We start from the raw sequence: 22,152 nt of genomic DNA, 5'->3' as shown, positions 1-22,152 counted from the left end.
CTCTTTTTAATATTGATCATAATAGTATTTCCCTTGAGGAAAGTACTAGAATGGATCAATTGCCTTCTTTAGAAGAGATTCGCGCATCAGTTTTTGATTTGGATGCTGATAGTGCGCCTGGACCGGATGGGTTTGATGGTTTTTTCTATAGACATTGTTGGGAGATTATTCGAGATGATTTGGTTAATGCTATTATTTTTTGTTGGTCTAATAAATTCATTCCTCACGGAGTGAATTCTAGCCTTCTCATGTTGTTGCCTAAAGAGAGAGGTGAAAATACTCTTCGTAACTTTAGGCCAATTGGTCTTAGTAACTTATTTTTTAAGATTTTTACTAAGATTTTAGCTACTAGACTTGGTGGTGTTTTGGATAACTTGATTTCTGAGGAACAAGTAGCGTTCATGAAAGGGAAAAATATCCATGAAAATATTAGTCTCGCTTCAGAGATGGTGAATGGGACGCAGATTAAGCGGAAAGATGGTAATGTTGGGTTAAAGCTTGATATAACTCAGGCTTTTGACACAGTTAGTTGGACTTTTATCTTGGAAGTGTTTCGAAGATATGGTTTTTCTGAGAGCTGGTGTGATTGGATTCTTCAAATTTTAAAATCTGCTAGAATTTTGGTTCTTGTCAATGGTAGTCCAGAAGGTTTCTTCAGTATTGGTAGGGGGCTTCGTCAAGGAGATCCGTTGTCACCTATTATCTTTGTGTTGATTGAGGATGTCTTAAGAAGGAATATCACGAAGCTCTTTAAAGAGGGCAAGATGACTCATATGGTTAATAGAAAAGGTATAGCTCCTACCCATCTATTTTTTGCTGATGACATTATGATTTTTTGTAAAGATAACATGAAGAGCTTGAGAAATCTGGTTGATTTGTTGGGTTTGTATCAACGTGCTTCGGGTCAAACTATTAGTCGTGAGAAGAGTAAACTCTATTTTGGTGGTGGTTCGCTGAATAGGAGAGCTACTATATCTCAATTTTTGGGGATGCCCATTGCTGGTTTTCCGGATAGGTATTTAGGGGTTAAGCTTATTCCTGGTGCCGTTAAATATCATCATGTAGCGAATGCTGTTGAGAAGATAAAAGAGCAACTGGCGGGTTGGAAGGGGAGAATGCTTTCTTTTCAAGATAGAGTGGTGTTGGTGAAATCTGTGATTGCTAGTTATTCGATTCAGAATATGGCGGTTTATAAGTGGCCAAGGAAATTTATTCATGAGTGTGAAGCTGCTATTCGGAATTTTTTATGGTCTGGTGATTCTAAGGTGAGTAGGTCTTTTGTTGTGGCTTATGACAAGATTTGTGCACCTTATGAGGAAGGTGGTTTGGGTTTAACTCAGTTGAGTGTCATGAATAAGGCGTTGCTTATGAGTCTTTGGTGGAAATCCGTAACCCTAATAAGGTTTGGGCTCGTTTTCTTCGAGCCAAGTTCTTTATGAAGAATGGTGAGTTAGTTCATCATGTGGAATCTTCTATTCTCCCAGGTATAAAATGGGTTTACTCGTTGGTTGAGGACAACTCTAAGATTCTAATTAGTGATGGCCGAATTACTTCTCTTTAGTATGATGTTTGGTTAGGAGACGTTGCTATTGCTGAATTACTTGAAGACTATGAGCTTGACCATACTGTTTTGGTTGGAGATATGCTGAATGATGGAGGATGGAATTTGAGTGAAGAGTGTAGGAATACGTTACTTGCTGCAGGTTTCATTGAGGAAGATCTGCCCATGCCGTTGAATAGAGTTGATCGCAGGGTTTGGAAACCCAATTACGCTGGCAGTTTTACTGTCAGTTCTGCTAAATCTTTAATTCGCACAAAGTATGCTAAGCTTCAAGGTGTGAATCTGTTATGGAGACCTGCTGTGCACCCTGCCTTGGCTGCACGAAACTGGAAAATCCTTAGAGGAGCTTGCGCTACCCTTGACAAGGTTAGAAGTCGCTTTAAAATTCAAGTTGTGAATAAATGTTGTTTGTGCAACAGGGATGAAGAAACGTTGGATCATTTGATGTGGCACTGCGATTTTGCTGTCAAAGCGTGGAGTTGGATATATGATATCTTCACAATGCATTCTCATCTGAATTTGTGTACTACTTATAAGGCTGCACGAGGAAGAAGTGGCATTATTAAGGAGCTGTGGTTAGTTACTGTTTTGGTTGTTAGGTCAGAACTGTGGATGACTCGCAACAAGTTTGTTTATGAAAACAAGAAGGATTGTTGGAGTTTCATTCAAAAATCTGTTTTCAACCAGGTGATGGAATACTCTAGGCGGATTAAAGGGTACATGTACAATACAGTAGAAGACTTACGGGTGCTGGATTTTTTCAAGGTCTCACATACAAAAGTTAAGACACTGGAACCGGTGGAATGTAGGTGGAGTACTCCAGATTTTGGTGAACTGTTGCTTTGTTCCGATGGTGCTGCCCGTGGGAATCCGGGGGTAGCTGGAGCAGGTTTTGTGGCTAGGGATCATGAGGCTAATGTGGTAGGAGCTATGAGTATAGGCTTGGGTATTACTTCAAATTATTTGGTTGAACTATTTGGTATTATTATTGGTCTTGAATGGGCTGTTCAATGAGGTTTTTTGAGGGTTTGTATTAGATCAGACTCCATGAGCGTGGTGACAGCTTTTACTTCTTCGAAGCTTCCGTGGTTTGTTTGGCAAAGGTGGAGGGAAGTTTCTTCCAATTATGAGAGTATTCAGTTTATTCACTCTTATAGAGAGACTAATTTTGCAGCGGATAATATGGCTAAGCGTGGTTGTGCTCTTCCTAATGAGGAAGGAAGACATTATACAGGGAGACCAGTTTTTTTAAATTCCGTTGAATATCGAAATGTATCTTATTTTCGTTTCAAGTAGGTAGTAAGTTTTTGGGGTTTTCCTGACCTCTTTTCTTGCTTCCTATTTTTCTTTGTAATTTTGCTATTCATTAATACATTTTGGACTTACCAATAAAAATTTCAGGGCTCTTTAGTGTTTTTAGGTAACATTCAAAGATAATCTTCATTATTGTAGGGAATTTTGTTAGTATCATTTTTTATAAAGAATTAAGTTACTTTCAGTTGGCTTTAACGAATCCCTTGGCTAGTAGATACTGGTGCTACGAAATATAATTAACTTAAAGCTTTTTCAGAGCTTTTTGGAGTTTTCAAAGCTTTTTAGATTTTTCAGAGCTCTTTAGATATTTTATGGCTTTTTAGAGTTTTTAGTGTTTTTTTGGGTTTTCCAGGATTTTAAGAGAACATTCAAAGTTGATCTTCACTTTTTTAGGGATTTGTTATTATCATTCTTTAACGAATTTCCAAGCTTGTAGATCCCAGTGCTACGGAGTATAATTAAATTTAAGCTTTTCTAAGCTTTTTGGAGTCTTCTTGAGCTTTTTAGAGTTTCTCAGAGCTCTTTCAGGGCTCTTTAGTGTTTTTAGGGCTTTTAGGAAACATTCAAAGATAATCTTCATTATTTTAGGGAATTGTTATTATCATTCTTTAACGAATTCCCTGGCTAGTAGATACTGCTACGAAATATAATTAATTTAAAGATTTTTCAGAGCTCTTTGGATTTTTCAGAGTTCTTTAGATATTTTAGGGATTTTTAGAGTTAGTTTTCATAGTTTTCTAGAGTTTTCAAGGCTTTTTAGAGAACATTCAAAGTTGGTCTTCACTATTCTAGGGATTTGATATTATCATTCTTTAACGAATCTCTTATCTTGTAGATCATCCGAGATGGAGGAATAATCTGATCCTTCTAAAACGAAAGCTCTTACATACGATGAAAAACCAATGGGGAAAAAGCAACTTCCAACAACATCTTTGGATTTGAGCACTCTGCCAAACCCTAGTGCAAAAGATGGTAAACCTGCGGTTGTTATTCCAGTTGAATACTCTGAGGAGGGATGTGACATATGGAGATACAGTCTCATGGAAGGCTGGATTTTAAGGATTTAAATTTCAGTAACGTGAAGAAAAACCTAGAATCTCAATGGCAGCTCGGTGAAGGGGGTGCTCACTTTGTTCCCATGAATAGAGGTTTTTTTATTATCAAGCTGAAATCTCAGGAAGCTAAAGACAAACTTTTTGATGCACAAGCCTGGATTGTGGCGCAGCAAAAGTTAAGCTTAATGGAGTGGTACCCTAGCTTTGATACAAATAAGCAAAAAACAACTCACGCAACTGTGTGGGTGAAATTTTCTGGTCTGCCAATGGAATATTTGATTGAAAAGACTTTGCTTGCGATGGGAAATCTTTGGGAACTCCCATTGTTGTGGATAAACGTACCCTAGCTCATGAATACAGTTATTATGCCTCAGTTCTTATTGATATTAACTTTGCTGAGATGAATGATGTGGACGTTATACATGTTTCAGTTGAAGGATTGTAATTTTCGCAACCCATTGAGATTCATAAAAAACCTAAGTTCTGTACTAGCTGTAATATAATTGGGCATAATGAGGCGGAATATAGAAGAAAGCATAAAACTAAGACTCAAGATAAGACGCAGTTGCATATTGAGAAACATACTCAACAGCAAGTTAGGGATCCTAAAACTGATTAGCAGGTTGCTCGAAATAAGAAGAAGGGTAAAGGGACAGTTTCTTCATTTGTTTCGGATGTCAGCAATCTTCCACCATCTAGCGCAGCTACTAAAGAAGGGGAAATTGTGTCAGGGGGTTCTTTTTGAAACTATTAATATACAGTTGCATGATGAACTAAATAAATCTGAAGCTGATGTGTGCACTTCCTTAGCTAAATTGACAAGAACTAAGATTAAGGTAACTGAGCACGCTGCATTAGTTTAACTGGCGCTCTTTACAAAGTTGATCTTCATTTTTTTAGGGATTTGTTATTATCATTCTTTAACGAATCTCCTAGCTTGTAGATACCAGTGCTACGGAGTATAATTAAATTTAAGCTTCTAAGCTTTTTGGAGTCTTCCTGAGCTTTTTAGAGTTTCTCAGAGCTCTTTCAGGGCTCTTTGGTGTTTTTTAGTGTTTTTTGGTAACATTCAAAGATAATCTTCATTATTGTAGAGAATTTTGTTAGTATCATTCTTTATAAAGAATTAAGTTACTTTCAGTTGGTTTTAAAGAATCCCCTGACTAGTAGATACTGGTGCTACGAAATATAGTTAACTTAAAGGTTTTTCAGAGCTTTTTAGAGTTTTTTAGAGTTTTTTTAGATTTTTCAGAGCTCTTTAGATATTTCATGGCTTTTTAGAGTTTTCAGTGTTTTTTAGAGTTTTCAAGGCTTTTTAGAGAACATTCTAAGTTGATCTTCACTATTGTAGGGATTTGTTATTATCATTCTTTAACAAATCTCCTAGCTTGTAGATCCCAGTGCTACGGAGTATAGTTAAACTTTATGCTTTTTAAAGCCTTTTGGAGTCTTCCTGAGCTTTTTCGAGTTTTTAAGAGATTTTTAGATTTTTCAGAGATCTTTAGATATTTTGTGGCTTTTTAGAGTTTTCAGCGTTTTTTAGAGTTTTTAAGAGAACATTCAAAGTTGATCTTCACGTTTTTTAGGGATTTGTTATTATCATTCTTTAACGAATCTCCTAGCTTGTAGATCACGGTGCTACGGAGTATAACTAAATTTAAGCTTTTTAAAGATTTTTGGAGTCTTCCTGAGCTTTTTAAAGTTTCTAAGAGCTGTTTCAGGTATCTTTAGGGTGTTTAGGAAACACTCAAAGATAATAGTCATTATTGTAAGGAATTTTGTCAGTATCATTCTTTATAAAGAATTAAGTTACTTTCAGTTGGCTTTAACGAATCCTCTGGCCAGTAGATATCAGTGCTACGAAATATAATTAACTTAAAGCATTTTCAGAGGTTTTTAGAGTTTTGCAGAGCTCTTTAGATATTTTTGGGCTTTTTAGAGTTTTTATGGTTCTTTAGAGTTTTCAAGGCTTTTTAGAGAACATTCAAAGTTGATCCTTACTATTGTAGAGATTTGTTATTATCATTCTTTAACGAATCTCCTAGCTTGTAGATCCGAGTGCTACAGAGTATAATTAAATATAAGCTTTTCCAAGATTTTTTTAGTCTGCCTGAACTTTTTAGAGTTTCTCAGAGCTCTTTCAGGAATCTTTAGGGTTTTTAGGAAACATTCAAAGATAATCTTCATTATTGTAGGGAATTTTGTTAGTATCATTCTTTATAAAGAATTAAGTTACTTTCAGTTGGCTTTAACGAATCCCCTGGCCAGTAGATACCAGTGCTACGAAATATAATTAATTTAAAGATTTTTCAGAGGTTTTTAGAGTTTTTCAGAGTCCTTTAGATTTTTCAGAGCTCTTTAGATATTTTTGGGCTTTTTAGAGTTTTCAGGGTTTTTTTTGAGTTTTTAAGGCTTTTTAGAGAACATTAAAAGTTGAATCTCATTATTGTAGGGATTTTTTATTATCATTCTTTAACGAATCTCCTAGCTTGTAGATCACTATGCTGCGGAGTATAATTAAATTTAAGCTTTTCAAAGCTTTTTGTAGTCTTCTTGAGCTTTTTAGAGTTTCTCAGAGCTCTTTCAGCGATCTTTAGGGTTTTTAGGAAACATTCAAATATAATCTTCATTATTGTAGGGAATTTTGTTAATATCATTCTTTATAAAAAATAAAGTTACTTTCAGTTGGCTTTAGCGAATCCCCTGGCCAGTAGAAAATAGTTCTATGCTACGGAATATAATTAACTTAAAGCATTTTCAGAAGTTTTTAGAGTTTTTCAGATCTCTTAAGATTTTTCAGAGCTCTTTAGATATTTAGGGATTTTTAGAGTTTTCAGGTTTTTTTTAGAGTTTTCAAGGCTTTTTAGAGAACATTAAAAGTTGATCTTCACTATGGTAGAGATTTTTTATTATCCTTCTTTAACGAATCTCCTAGCTCGTAGATCCCATTGCTACAGAGTATAATTAAATTTAAGATTTTCAAAGTATTTTGGAGTCTGCCTGAGCTTTTTAGAGTTTCTCAGAGCTCTTTCGGGGATCTTTAGGGTTTTTAGGAAACATTAAAAGATAATCTTCATTATTGTAGGTAATTTTGTTAGTATCATTCTTTATAAAGAAATAAGTTACTTTTAGTTGGCTTTAACGAATCCCCTGGCATGTAGATACTAGTGCTACGAATTATAATTAATTTAAAGCTTCTTCAGAGGTTTTTAGAGTTTTTCAGAGCTCTTTTGATATTTTAGGGCTTTTTAGAGTTTTCAGGGTTTTTTAGAGTTTTCAAGGCTTTTTAGAGAACATTCAAATTGATCTTCATTATTGTAGAGATTTGTTAATATCATTCTTTAACGAATCTCCTAGCTTGTAGATCACGGTGCTAAGGAGTATAACTAAATTTAAGCTTTTCAAAGCTTTTTGGAGTCTTCCTGAGCTTTTTAGAGTTTCTAAGAGCTCTTTCGGGGATCTTTAGGGTGTTTAGGAAACATTCAAAGATAATAGTCATTATTGTAGAGAATTTTGTCAGTATCATTCTTTATAAAGAATTAAGTAACTTTCAGTGGGCTTTAACGAATCTCCTGGCCAATAGATACCAGTGCTACGAAATATAATTAACTTAAAGCATTTTCAGAAGTTTTTAGAGGTTTTCAGAGCTCTTTAGATTTTTCAGAGCTCTTTAGATATTTTTGGGATTTTTAGAGTTTTCAGGGTTTTTAGAGTTTTCAAGGCTTTTTAGAGAACATTCAAAGTTGATCTTCACGATAGTAGGGATTTGTTATTATCCTTCTTTAACGAATCTCCTAGCTCGTAGATCCCATTGCCCTAGTGTATAAATAAATTTAAGCTTTTCAAAGTATTTTGGAGTCTGCCTGAGCTATTTAGAGTTTCTCAGAGCTCTTTCAGGGATCTTTAGGGTTTTTAGGAAACATTAAAAGATAATCTTCATTATTGTAGGGAATTTTGTTAGTATCATTCTTTATAAAGAATTAAGTTACTTTCAGTTGGGTTTAACGAATCCCCTGGCAAGTAGATACTAGTGCTACGAAATATAATTAATTTAAATCTTTTTCAGAGGTTTTTAGAGTTTTTCAAAGCTCTTTAGATATTTTTGGGCTTTTTAGAGTTTTCAGGGTTTTTTAGAGTTTTCAAGGCTTTTAAGAGAACATTCAAAGTTGATCTTCACTATTGTAGGCATTTGTTATTATCATTCTTTAACGAATCTCCTAGCTTTTAGATCACGGTGCTACGGAGTATAACTAAATTTAAGCTTTTCAAAGCTTTTTGGAGTCTTCCTGAGGTTTTTAGAGTTTCTCAAAGCTCTTTCAGGGCTATTTAGTGTTTTTAGAAAACATTCAAAGATAATCTTCATTATTGTAGGGAATTTTTTTTTAGTATTATTCTTTATAAAGAATTATGTTACTTTCAGTTGGCTTTAACGAATCTCCTGGGCAGTAGATAATAGTGCTACGAAATATAATTAACTTAAAGCTTTTTCAGAGGTTTTTCAGAGTTTTTCAGAGCTCTTTAGATATTTTTGGGCTTATTAGAGTTTTCAGGGTTTTTTAGAGTTATCAATGCTTTTTAGTGAACATTCAAAGTTTATCTTCACTATTGTAGGGATTTGTTATTATCATTCTTTACCGAATCTCCTAGCTTGTAGATCCCAATGCTACAGAGTATAATTAAATATAAGCTTTTCCAAGCTTTTTGGAGTCTGCCTGAGCTTTTTAGAATTTCTCGGAGCTCTTTCAGGGATCTTTAGGGTTTTTAGAAAACATACAAAGATAATCTTCACTATTGTAGGGATTTTTTATTATCATTCTTTAACGAATCGCCTAGCTTGTAGATCACGGTGCTCCGGAGTATAACTAAATTTAAGCTTTTCAAAGCTTTTTGGAGTCTTCCTGAGCTTTTTAGAGTTTCTAAGAACTCTTTCAGAGATCTTTAGGGTGTTTAGGAAACATTCAAAGATAATAGTCATTATTGTAGGGAATTTTGTCAGTATCATTCTTTATAAAGAACTAAATTACTTTCAGTTGGCTTTAACAAATCCCCTGGCCAATAGATACCAGTGCTACGAAATATAATTAACTTAAAGCATTTTCAGAGGTTTTTAGAGTTTTTCAGAGCTCTTTAGATTTTTCAGAGCTCTTTAGATATTTTTGGGCTTTTTAGAGTTTTCATGGTTTTTTAGAGTTTTCAAGGCTTTTTAAAGAACATTAAAAGTTGATCTTCACTATTGTAGGGATTTGTTATTGTCATTCTTTAATGAATCTCCTAGCTTGTAGATCACGATGATGCGGAGTATAATTAAATTAAAGCTTTTTGTAGTCTTCTTGAGCTTTTTAGAGTTTCTCAGAGCTCTTTCAGGGATCTTTAGGGTTTTTAGGAAACATTCAAAGATAATCTTCGTTATTGTAGGGAATTTTTTTAATATCATTCTTTATAAAGAATTAAATTACTTTCAGTTGGCTTTAACGAATCCCCTGGCCAGTAGATACTAGTGTTATGCTACGAAATATAATTAACTTAAAGTATATTCAGAGGTTTTTAGAGTTTTTTAGAGCTCTTTAGATTTTTCAGAGATCTTTGGATATTTTAGGATTTTTACAGTGTTCAGGGTTTTTTAGGGTTTTCAAGGCTTTTTAGAGAACATTGAAAGTTGATCTTTACTATAGTAGGGTTTTATTATTATCCTTGTTTAACGAATCTCCTAGCTCGTAGATCCCATTGCTACAGAGTATAATTAAGTTTAAGCTTTTCAAAGTATTTTGGAGTCTGCCTGAGCTTTTTAGAATTTCTCAGAGCTCTTTCAGGGATCTTTAGGGTTTTTAGGGAACATTAAAAGATAATCTTCATTATTGTAGAGAATTTTGTTAGTATCATTCTTTATAAAGAATTAAGTTACTTTCAGTTGGCTTTAACGTATCCCCTGGCAAGTAGATACTAGTGCTACGAAATATAATTAATTTAAAGCTTCTTCAGAGGTTTTTAGAGTTTTCAGATCTCTTTTGATATTTTAGGGCTTTTTAGAGTTTTCAGGGTTTTTTAGAGTTTTCAAGGCTTTTTAGAAAACCTTCAAAGTTGATCTTCACTATTGTAGGGATTTGTTAATATCATTCTTTAACGAATCTCCTAGCTCGTAGATCCTATTGGTACAGAGTATAATTAATTTAAGCTTTTCAAAGTATTTTGGAGTCTGCCTGAGCTTTTTAGAGTTTCTAAGAGCTCTTTCAGGGATCTTTAGGGTTTTTAGGAAACATTAAAAGATAATCTTCATTATTGTAGGGAATTTTGTTAGTATCATTCTTTATAAAGAATTAAGTTACTTTCAGTTGGCTTTAATGAATCCCCTGGCAAGTAGATACTAGTGCTACGAAATATATTTAATTTAAAGCTTCTTCAGAGGTTTTTAGAGTTTTTCAGAGCTCTTTTGATATTTTAGGGCTTTTTAGAGTTTTCGGGGTTTTTTAGAGTTTTCAAGGCTTTTTAGAGAACATTCAAAGTTGATCTTCACTATTGTAGGGATTTGTAAATATCATTCTTTAACGAGAATATCCTAGCTTGTAGATCATGGTGCTACGGAGTATAACTAAATTTAAGCTTTTCAAAGCTTTTTGGAGTCTTCCTGAACTTTTTAGAGTTTCAGAGAGCTCTTTCAGGGATCTTTAGAGTGTTTAGGAAACATTCAAAGATAATATTCATTGTTGTAGGGAATTTTGTCAGTATAATTCTTTATAAAGAATTAAGTTACTTTCAATTGGCTTTAACGAATCCCCTAGCCAGTAGATACTAGTACTACGAAATATAATTAACTTAAAGCTTTTTCAGAGGTTTTTAGAGTTTTTTAGAGCTCTTTAGATTTTTCAGAGCTTTTTAGATATATTTGGGCTTATTAGAGTTTTTAGGGTTTTTTTAGAGTTTTCAAGGCTTTTAGAGAACATTCAAAGTTGATCTTCACTATTGTAAGGATTTTTTTATTATCATTCTTTAACGAATCTCCTAGCTTGTACATCACGGTGCTACGGAGTATAACTAAATTTAATCTTTTCAAATATTTTTGTAGTCTTCCTTAGCTTTTTAGAGTTTCTAAGAGCTCTTTCAGGGATCTTTAGGGTGTTTAGGAAACATTCAAAGATAATAGTCATTATTGCAGGGAATTTTGTTAGTATCATTCTTTATAAAGAATTAAGTTACATTCAGTTGGCTTTAACGAATCCCCTGGCCAGTAGATACCAATGCTACGAAATATAATTAACTTAAAGCATTTTCAGAGGTTTTTAGAGTTTTTCAGAGTTCTTTTGATTTTTCAGAGATCTTTAGATATTTTTGGGCTTTTTAGAGTTTTCAGGGTTTTTTAGAGTTTTCAAGGCTTTTTAGAGAACATTCAAAGTTGATCTTCACTATTGTAGGGATTTGTTATTATCATTCTTTAACGAATCTCCTAGATTGTAGATCCAAGTGCTACAGAGTATAATCAAATATAAGCTTTTCTAAGCTTTTTGGAGTCTGCCTGAGCTTTTTAGAGTTTCTCAGAGCTCTTTCAGGGATCTTTAGGGTTTTTAGGAAACATTCAAATATAATCTTCATTATTGTAGGGAATTTTGTTAGTATCATTCTTTATAAAGAATTAAGTTACTTTCAGTTGGCTTTAACGAATCCCCTGGCCAGTAGATACCAGTGCTACGAAATATAATTAACTTAAAGCTTTTTCAGAGGTTATTTGAGTTTTTCAGAGCTCTTTAGATATTTTTTGGCTTTTTATAGTTTTCAGAATTTTTTAGAGTTTTCAAGGCTTTTTAAGAACATTCAAAGTTGTTCTTTGCTATTGTAAGGATTTTTTTATTATCATTCTTTAACGAATCTCCTAGCTTGTAGATTACGGTGCTACAGAGTATAACTAAATTTAAGCTTTTCATAGCTTTTTGGAGTCTTCCTTAGCTTTTTAGAGTTTCTAAGAGCTCTTTCAGGGATCTTTAGGGTGTTTAGGAAACATTCAAAGATAATAGTCATTATTGTAGGAAATTTTGTCAGTATCATTCTTTTTAAAGAATTAAGTTACTTTTAGTTGGCTTTAACGAATCCCCTGGCCAATAGATACCAGTGCTACGAAATATAATTAACTTAAAGCATTTTCAGAGGTTTTTAGAGTTTTTCAGAGCTCTTTAGATTTTTCAGAGCTCTTTAGATTTTTCAGAGCTCTTTAGATATTTTTGGGCTTTTTAGAGTTTTCTGGGTTTTTTTTAGAGTTTTCAAGGCTTTTTAGAGAACATTCAAAGTTGATCTTCACTATTGTAGGGATTTGTTAATATCATTCTTTAACGAGAATCTCCTAGCATGTAGATCACAGTGCTACAGAGTATAACTAAATTTAAGCTTTTCAAAGCATTTTGGAGTCTTCCTGAGCTTTTTAGAGTTTCTAAGAGCTCTTTTAGGGATCTTTAGGGTGTTTAGGAAACATTCAAAGATAATATTCATTATTGTAGGGAATTTTGTCAGTATCATTCTTTATAAAGAATTAATTTACTTTCAGTTGGCTTTAACGAATCCCCTGGCCAGTAGATACTAGTGCTACGAAATATAATTAACTTAAAGCTTTTTCAGAGGTTTTTAGAGTTTTTCAGAGTCTTTTAGAGTTTTTCAGAGCTCTTTAGATATTTTTGGGCTTTTTAGAGTATTCAGGGTGTTTTAGAGTTTTCAAGGCTTTTAAGAGAACATTCAAAGTTGATCTTCACTATTGTAGGGATTTGTTATTATCATTATTTAACGAATCTCCTATCTTGTAGATCACGGTGCTACGGAGTATAACTAAATTTAAGCTTTTCAAAGCTTTTTGCAATCTTCTTGAGGTTTTTAGAGTTTCTCAAAGCTCTTTCAGGGCTATTTAGTGTTTTTAGAAAACATTCAAAGATAATCTTCCTTATTGTAGGGAATTTTGTTAGTATCATTTTTTTTTTTGATAAGTCAAAAAATTATATTAATAGATAACAAATTTACAAGACATAGTTCTTCAGAAAAGAGGTCACAGCAACCCCAAAAACTTGAAAACTACTTGAACCTATAATAAACAATGTTTGGATATTGCACATAAATCAAAAAAACTAGGCCTTCCTTCATAGTGCATTCCAAGATAACAACCCTTCTTAGCCATAGAATCATTATTACTCCCAACATCTATCCACATTTGTCTTGAAAACCAAGGTAAATTAGAGTTCTTAAGAGCTTCAATCACACTAGAAGAATCTGAACGAATACAAACTCTTCTAACACCTCATCGAATAGCCCATTCAAGACCAACAATAATGCCATATAGTTCTTCCAAGTAATTAGTGGTGATTCCCAAGCCAATAGAAATTGCCCCTAGAACATTGCAAGAAGCGTCTCTAGCCACAACACTCGTACCTGCTACACCTAGGTTCCCCCTAACCGCACCGTCACAACATAATAATATTTCATCAGCATTAGGAGGCATCCAGTAACACTCCATAGGCTAATGATGCTTGATTCTTCTATGCATAACACGAAAGTAGTCCATAATTCTAATTTCATCCACACAGAACTTCATATTTCGCTTGAGACGCACCGAGTAGTCCTTGTAGGATCAGAATCTCGCACAGAAGAATATGCTTGCGAAATTATTAACAACACATAGATATCGCAGGATGATTTCAGAAACGACATAACAGATGACATCAACTTAAACATGAGAAAAGTATGATGATCTTGCGAAAATTAGGAATGTTGCGAATGTTACATTTGTAATCTTGCAAAAATACTGCAAGTTAGATCCGAAATTAGGGGAAATGTTAGCTTTACATTAGCTGTCATCCACTATGTAAACACCTAAATAAAGAGAAAGGAAAGAGAGAGAGATAATCAGAAAGAGAGACACACTTTAGGAGAGGATACATTCTGTAGAGAGAGAAAGTAGAATTGGTTGTATTATTATTATCTCCTTCTTCTTCCTCCTTCAAGAACCTAGATCTCCAAATACTCATTAATGGAGTCTCCATGTAATCAAGATGCAATTACAAATAATCATAGTAAAACCTAACCCCGTGGATGTAGATCAAATTGATCGAACCACGTAAACCTTGTGTCTCTTTACAATTTTAGCATTCTTATCATCATTTTTATGTTTAGATCTACAAATTATTACAAGGGGTGTGTTGTAGGATTTCCTGCAACTATATTTTTGGCGCTAGAAACAGGGAGGAGTAAAGGATTTATCCCTCCTGTAGCTTGTCGGTTCAAAAAATTTCCGTGAAGATTAGTTATTGTTCATATTTTTCTAGATCTACAAAATTTAGGTTCAAAAATGGAAATTTTATGGAAGAAATCACACTTTCAGGGAGTAAACATCATCAACAATTCAAAGACATGAAAAGAGTTAGAGAAATATTAGTTGTTGTGGTGAAATTTAAGGAAAAAATGGAAGTTTCAGTGGAAGATTTTCATGTTCAGGAGATGAAGGCAAATTTGAAAGAAGTTAAGGAAGGACGAAGAAAAGATAAGAGGCAGATGCTGCAATTTCTATCACAAACAGAAATTCGCACAGATGGTTCAAGGCTGAGCGAATAATAAATAGGTCACGGGTTCGAATTTGCAGGGACACATATTTTTCATTTTCTTCTAATTTGCATGGGAGAATAAAAGAATAAGGAAAAAAAGTTATGCGGAGAGGTTCTTGCATAATTGGTCCAGGGAGCAGTATGTGTGTTCGTGGTCGCAAGTTCGAATTCGCTTGCGAACATAGTTTTCTTCTTTTTTACAGAAAGCGAAAAAATGAATAATTTCGCAATATTGTTTCATTATTTCGCAAACAAGAGGCAGCACAATTGGTCATCTGCGAAGTTAATGAGTTCATGGTCGTGTGATCAAGTCCCAACACATGCGTATTTTTTCGCACAGATATTTCTTTGATTATTTCATACAGAAGAGAGTTGACGATAATTTCGTAGAGATATTTCGCAAAGAAGAAGCTTTCACAATTGGTCAGGAGGCATGAATGCAAGCAGCAGGTCGCGGGATCAATTCTTGCTTCTCGCATGTTTATTTTTGTTACGCGAAATTTATACAGAATTGCCTCTCACACAGTTGGAATTTGATTACTTCGCAAGACCTTTGATTATTTCGCAAGAGAGGCTTAGCACAGTTGGTATGGTGCGAGTAAATCCAAGAAGCAGGTCAAGGGTTCAAATCTCACTTCTCACACTTCTTTTTGCTGCGCGAAATTCATACATTTCAAGGCATTTATTCACTTCTTTGACAACAACAGCGACTCACATGAAAGCTAAGTACCACTTTCCTTGAACATTTTACTTTTACAGAAAATAAAAGATTTTTGATTTGATTTACAAAAGGAGATATAATCGCAGAATTACAGAAATTTCAGAATTACAAAGATTCCACAATTATAAAATAAACCGAGAAAAATATCGCACAGATCAATTTATATATTTCTCTTGAAAATTTGCTTTGTTTCAAATGAGAATGATATCTAACATGGAGAGTAGTAGGAGGAAAAATAAGACCTTCCATCAACAGGCTAGTAAGACTTTCCATCAACAGGCTGCATAAGACCTCATTAGGATCATTTCCATGAAAGATGTTTATCAAATGAGACGAAACAAGTTATACAAAGGAAATCAAAACAAAGAAAAACGATTTGAACTTGTAATTAAATGAAAATTTTTGATAAAAGAAATGTATTACAAAGATTTCACAACTACAAAGATTTCGGAATTACAATGTATTAGAATTTCTCTTGAATATTTATTTTGCTTCAAATGATATAATATTATGAGAATGAAAGAATGAATGAAAGAGATGATAGAATTGAAAGAATGAATGAAAGATATGAAAGAAATGAAAAGATGAATGAGAGAATAAAGAGACACGAAAATTTCGCAGAAATAAAAAGAGAAAGGGGCGAACCTTTATGGCGTACACCCTAGTTCGCGAATACAATTTCGCAAGAGGCAAATGTAAGACCTAAAGTACATCATATAAGGGGGTACCTAGTGCATGGCTCGGGGAAAGGCTACACCGCCACCGGAACCTGAGTCATGGAGATTTGGGGTCAATAAATCCCATCCGGGAGAGGCACCTTGGATTCTCAGCTTAAGCATATGACTTAGGTTGGGCGACTAAGGTAATAAGGACTCTCCCAAGGAGTGCAGAATCTGATCAAGGCCCCGAGGTACACGGTTGAGTCAAGAGTTCCAGGGGCGTCTGGAGTGTACCTTGCCATTCTTGACAAGTCTTGTCTTATACTGCACTCGGCCCGAAGAAAACCCCACTTAGGGTGCAGTATCGTAACCATAAGCCCTATAGGAAAAAGGGATAAGAGGCTGCGAAAACAACTGGTTGTTTTTAAGACTGGATGGGAGGAGCTAACCTTGTATGGTAGAAGTACGCCTCCTTGAAGGGGCAACCAGGGGGAGATAAGGGCGGCACCCTCCATTAGGGAGCTGATAAGTGTCTTAAGACGCAAATGCCATGAGGCTTTTTACTCGCAAGGGTATTAAGACTTGTCATATTTGTGCGATAATCCTGAAGAGGCAATAATACTAGAGAAAAAGATAAGACTAGATCAATGGGTCATTACATGAAAGTGTGAAGACGTCATGCGATTTCGTCGCAAGACGACAATGTCATGGGGCTTTATTTTCGCAAGAATATTTAGGCCTGTCATATTGTCGCAACAATCCTGAAGAGGCAATAATACAAAAGAAAAAGTTAAGGCAAGATCAATGGGTTTTTGCATGAAAGTGCAAAGACGTGCTGCGATTTTGTCGCAATGACAAGAGGTGGCAAAATAAGACCTTTAACTAGGAAGGCAAAATAAGACCACATGAGAAAATGAGTAAGCAAGTAAGCTTGCGAGAATGATTATATGTAAGAAAACAAGCTTATGAATATGTACATGGAAATGAAACTGAGGCAGTGAAAATGCCGCAGACTTGATATTATGATCATACTGTTATGAGATACTAATAGCGCAGGAAAGAGGGAAGATGAAAAATAAGTAAGAACTTGTGAAGAACAATAACTACACGAAGAATAATGCATACACTAAAGAAAAAGGCAGAGAAATGAAGAATGGAAGCAATTTAGAGCTACATCAATTTTAGACGGAAAAATGAGCTAAGTAACACAAACATTAACTATACATTGCAATAGATAAGCATTCTCATCATACAAGCATCATAAAAGCATTGCATAAGCATTTCATGGCATAAACATCGCATACACATTTCATAACATAATCATCACATAAGCATTATATTCGCATAAGTACTTTACAAAACTGTACGGAATAATATTGCAGAATTTCACAATAATATCGCAGAATTTAGCAGAATTATTCAGGATTATTCATAATTTCACAGGATTATTCAAGAATTTCGCAAGATTATTCAAAACTTCAAAGAATGATTCAGAATTTCGCAGAATGATTCAAAATTTCGTAGAATATGTCAGAATTTCGCAGAATATGATTCTTCCGAATGATGTGATTATCTCGCTCAATTATTTCGCACAATTATAAGCAAATTGAAGAAATTATACTATCGCATGAGCACAAAACATGAGACCGAGGCAAGATAAGAATGAAGAAACAATTTGGACATTCAACATTTTCTCAAGGATTCTACCCTCATAGATAAAGAACAGAGGCAACTATGGATTACCAAGAAAACATTTATGTTCTTTATCTTCTCGGCAAGAATCACCAAAAATGGAGTAATAATTTCGCATGAATAGAGGCAATACTTATTATTCTCATTCAAGGACGGATACTTCTTATATTTCGAGGATTGAGTACTTCTTATACTTCTTCAAGGATACTTCATACTTCGCATGCTTCTTCAAGGATACATCATACTTCTTATACTTCAAGGGTTAATACTTCTTATTTACTTCGCAACGTTCCAGAACTTCACAAAAGAATAGATGCAAGTACGTACTTTTCATGTAGTTGCAGGAAATCCTACACTACACCCCTCATATGATTTCATTATTGATTAGCTCATTTTTAGGTTTACACTCTTAACTTTATTGATTAATTTCTGAATGTTCTTACAAGAAAGATAAAGAAGTCAAGAATGATCTCTGCTCTGAACTTTCTCTCTCCTATTTACTTATTTCTTACTCAAAAAAGATCTCTCTCTCCTGTACAACTCGAATGACTATTTATAAGGAAATACATAGTGGATGACAGCTAATCTATCCTTTATTTTTGGGTATGGTTTGCGACATTCTCGCAACCTTACAAATGTTAATTTCGCAAGCTTTCTAATTTTCGCAAGACTATCACATCTTTCTCATGATCCTTGCTGACGTCGTTTCTGAAATTGTTCTGCGACGCTATTGTGCTATACCATTGATAACTTCGCTGAGACATAATTATTGCGAGATTCTGATCCTACATTTCAAGTCTGATATTCTTTCGCTCGTTCCTCCAACAACTACAACAAGGTGGATTTATTCTTAAAGATCGCTTTTCAAGCAATATTTAAGAAAAAAGAGGCAAGATGTAGGATCAGAATCTCGCACAGAAGAATATGCTTGCGAAATTATTAACAACACATAGACATCGCAGGATGATTTCAGAAACGACATAACAGATGACATCAACTTAAACATGAGAAAAGTGTGATGATCTTGCGAAAATTAGGAATGTTGTGAATGTTACATTTGTAAGCTTACGAAAATACCGCAAGCCAGATCCGAAATTAGGGGAAATGTTAGTTGTACATTAGCTGTCATCCACTATGTAAACACCTATATAAAGAGAAAGGCAAGAGAGAAAGATAATCAGAAAGAGAGACACACTTTACGAGAGGATACATTCTGTAGAGAGAGTAAGTAGAATTGGTTGTCTTTATTATTATCTCCTTCTTATTCCTCCTTCAAGAACCTAGAGCTCCAAATACTCATTAATGGAGTCTCCATGTAATCAAGATGTAATTACAAATAATCATAGTAAAACCTAACCCCGTGGATGTAGATCAAATTGATCGAACCACGTAAACCTTGTGTCTCTTTACAATTTTAGCATTCTTATCATCAATTTTATGTTTAGATCTACAAATTATTACAAGGGGTGTGTTGTAGGATTTCCTGCAACTACAGTCCTGAACACGCTTCAACACCCGTCTGTAAAACACGTTCCAGTTAGGTTGTTTTTGCTCAAAAACAGCTTTGTTTCTCAGCGCCCAAAGCTCGGATTTAAGAACACAGTTTGAAAGCAACCACAAGTCCTGAATCATATGACTCTTTCCCTTAGCAGCTTTAAAAGAAATCAAAAGATTTTTGTTAGTTCTCAAACCAAAAATATCAGACAACCAATTCCAGGCACGGGCTGCAAAAGTACATTGGAACAACACATGATCAAGAGATTCATCTGCAATTCCACATAGACAACATCTGTTTGCAAGCTGTATTTTGAATCTACTATGGATGAGGTCGAAAGTTGCACAAACTCTACGCAAAAACTTCCAGTTCTGGGCAGCGAGAACTGGATGGATTTCCTTCCTCCAAATAAGCGAAGCACAGTCCATTTTAGGATATTTCTGACGAATCAAAGAAGTAGCAGAACTGACACTGAATTTTCCTGAATTTTCCGGCATCCAAACTCTTTGGTCTTCACCTCCTCTTGGCCTAGGAAGATTAGCACAATCCAAACAAGCAGCAAGCATACGTTGTAAATGAACCTCAGGAATAACCCATTGGCCGTCAATCAAAACATCACTTACCCGCACTGTGTTGTCCAGAGTGTGATCATTTAGGACTTCAGCAATACTAGTAGTCGCATACCAAATGTCATAAAAGAGATAAGTATTTCTCCCATCCCCCAGCAAGACTTTAGTATTACTCTCAACAAAATTATACACACTGCGAACCCCTGGCAGAATAGAAGACTTAATTCCCGCAAGCTTTATATGGCCATTACGACCAAAGAATTTAGCCTTGAGATAAGCTGCCCATTTCTTGTTGGAGTGACGAATCTTCCACCACAACTTCATAAGAAGAGCAGTATTCATTGTAGACATACGAGTTAAACCGAGACCCCCCTCCTCAAAAGGGAAGCAAATTTTGTCATACGCCACCACCACAGCTCGACTAATATTCGAGTCACCTGACCAAATAAAATTCCTAATTGCTCTCTCACATTGCAATATGAACTTCCTCGGCCATTTATAAACTGCCATATTATGAATAGAATAACTAGAAATGACAGATTTAACAAGAAAAATACAGTCATGAAAAGATAAAATCCTCCCCTTCCAACCAGCAAGCTGGCTTTTAATTTTTCAATGGCATTTCCGATATGACGATAGTGAACTGTACCTGGCATAATCTGAACCCCCAAGTAGCGATCTGGAAAAGTTGCAACACTCATCCCCAAAAAATTTGCAAGATAAGTACACCTACTCGGAGAACCACCACCATAATAAATCTTACTCTTTTGACGACAAACAGTTTGACCAGAGGCACGCTGGTATTTACCCAATAAGTCCACAAGATTTTGAAGACTTTTTAGGTTACCTTTACAAAAAATCATAATGTCGTCAGCGAAGAAAAGATGAGTAGGAGAGACACCACCTCTCGTAACCATGAGAGACATCTTCTTATCATGAAAGAGCTTCGTAATATTTCTGCTAAGCACATCTTCAATCAAGACAAAAATCAAAGGGGAAAGGGGATCACCTTGACGCAAACCTCTATTAATTTTGAAATAACCCTCAGAACTTCCATTCAAAAGAATAGAGATTCTAGCTGATTGCAAGATATTAAGAATCCAAGCACACCATTTCTCAGAAAAACCATAGTTACGAAAAACTTCTAACACAAATGACCAACTCACGTGTCAAAAGCCTGAGAAATATCCAACTTCAGCCCAATGTTGCCATCCTTGCGCTTAATGTGAAGCTCATTGACTAATTCCGAATCCAAGCTAATGTTTTCGTGGATATTGCGCCCTTTCATAAAGGAAACCTGCTCCTCAGACACAAGCTTGTCTAACAAACTACCAAGTATAGTAGCTAAAATCTCAGTGAAAATTTTGAAGAAAAAATTACTAAGACCAATAGGTCTGAAGTTACGAAGAGTATTCGCACCTCTTACCTTAGCAAGAAAAATGATTAAAGAGGAGTTAACACCATTCAGAATATGACCAGCATTCCAACAGTGTATAATGGCCTTGACTAGATCTTCTTGGATAATATCCCAACAATGGCGATAAAAGCAGGCAGAAAAACCGTCTGGACCCGGCGCGCTGTCTTCCCCAAGATCAAACACAGCTTGACGAATCTCATATGTGGAAGGAATAGAGGCCATGGCTAGGCTTTCCTCAACAGTAATAGAGTCATGCTCAAAGTCAAACAGATCACTATCAATATCCAACTCCTGGCCATTGAATTTGTCTTCATAATATTGAACAACATGATTCCTTAACTGATCATAATCAGTAATACAAGAACCATTGACGTCAACTAGTTCCGAAATGGTGTTGTTGCTTCTCCTAATACGAATAGTATTATGGAAAAAACTAGTGTTACTCGAGCCCTCCATCAACCAATGGTTACTAGATTTTTGTTTAAGCATAGTAACCTGTTGTAAACGAGTCTCACTTAATGTAGCCATTGCTGCCTTCATAGAGTTGAGCTTAACAGTGTCGCTGGGGTCCTCATCTGAAATACGTGCTGCAGTTTCGAAACAAAGATAGTCTTGTTTCAAACGAGAATGTATATTTCCAAAAACCCTGAGGTTCCATTCTTTTATTATAATTTTCAGCCTCTTCAACATATAAGGGAATATGAAGTCCGGCGAACCATGAACAGGTGCATTCTAACTCTCACTGACCATATCAAGAAAACCTGCATGAAGGAACCACATATTTTGTATTCTGAAAGGTGCACGTTGAGGTCTAGGAACCATAAAAGGATAACCAAGAAGTGTAGAATGGTCGGAAACTTCCCTAGGAAGAGCTTTACACCTCTAATTCTAAAACTTCGATAACCAAGCCACATTAATAATAGCCCGATCCAATTTGCTGATAATTCTGTGCGTACTAGATTGGCGATTTGTCCAAGTGAACTTGCTGCCTAAAGCTTCAGCCTCAAAGAGATTATTGTCGTCTATCCAATCACTAAATTTATTAATGGCAGAATAGATTGGTTCACGCCCACCTTTCTTCTCATCAACACGAAGAATACAATT

The 22,152-nt window shown here is 35.0% G+C and overlaps 2 protein-coding genes across 2 annotated transcripts in view; one reads left to right on the top strand and one right to left on the bottom strand.

Annotated features, from left to right (window-relative positions):
- Positions 1-2,575, top strand: part of LOC113316049 — a 3,410-nt gene extending 835 nt beyond the window's left edge. The window contains exons 2-3 of the mRNA XM_026564282.1: positions 26-1,388; positions 1,562-2,575. Of these exons, the coding sequence (XP_026420067.1) occupies positions 26-1,388; positions 1,562-2,575 (2,377 nt within the window). The remainder of the gene's footprint in view (positions 1-25; positions 1,389-1,561) is intronic.
- Positions 2,576-13,195: 10,620 nt separating this feature from the next.
- On the bottom strand, positions 13,196-21,738 carry LOC113316048. Its single transcript, XM_026564281.1, has 4 exons — positions 20,798-21,738; positions 20,281-20,654; positions 19,061-20,134; positions 13,196-13,284 (listed from the first exon to the last, which is right to left on the bottom strand). Exons 1-4 carry the CDS (start codon positions 21,736-21,738, stop codon positions 13,196-13,198), a joined length of 2,478 nt encoding a protein of 825 aa, XP_026420066.1.
- Positions 21,739-22,152: the final 414 nt, after the last annotated feature.

Source organism: Papaver somniferum, chromosome 10 (genome assembly GCF_003573695.1).
Source record: "Papaver somniferum cultivar HN1 chromosome 10, ASM357369v1, whole genome shotgun sequence".
Taxonomy (NCBI): domain Eukaryota; kingdom Viridiplantae; phylum Streptophyta; class Magnoliopsida; order Ranunculales; family Papaveraceae; genus Papaver; species Papaver somniferum.
The sequence above is the reverse complement of the archived record's forward strand: the minus strand, read 5'-3'. Positions and strand labels throughout refer to the sequence as shown.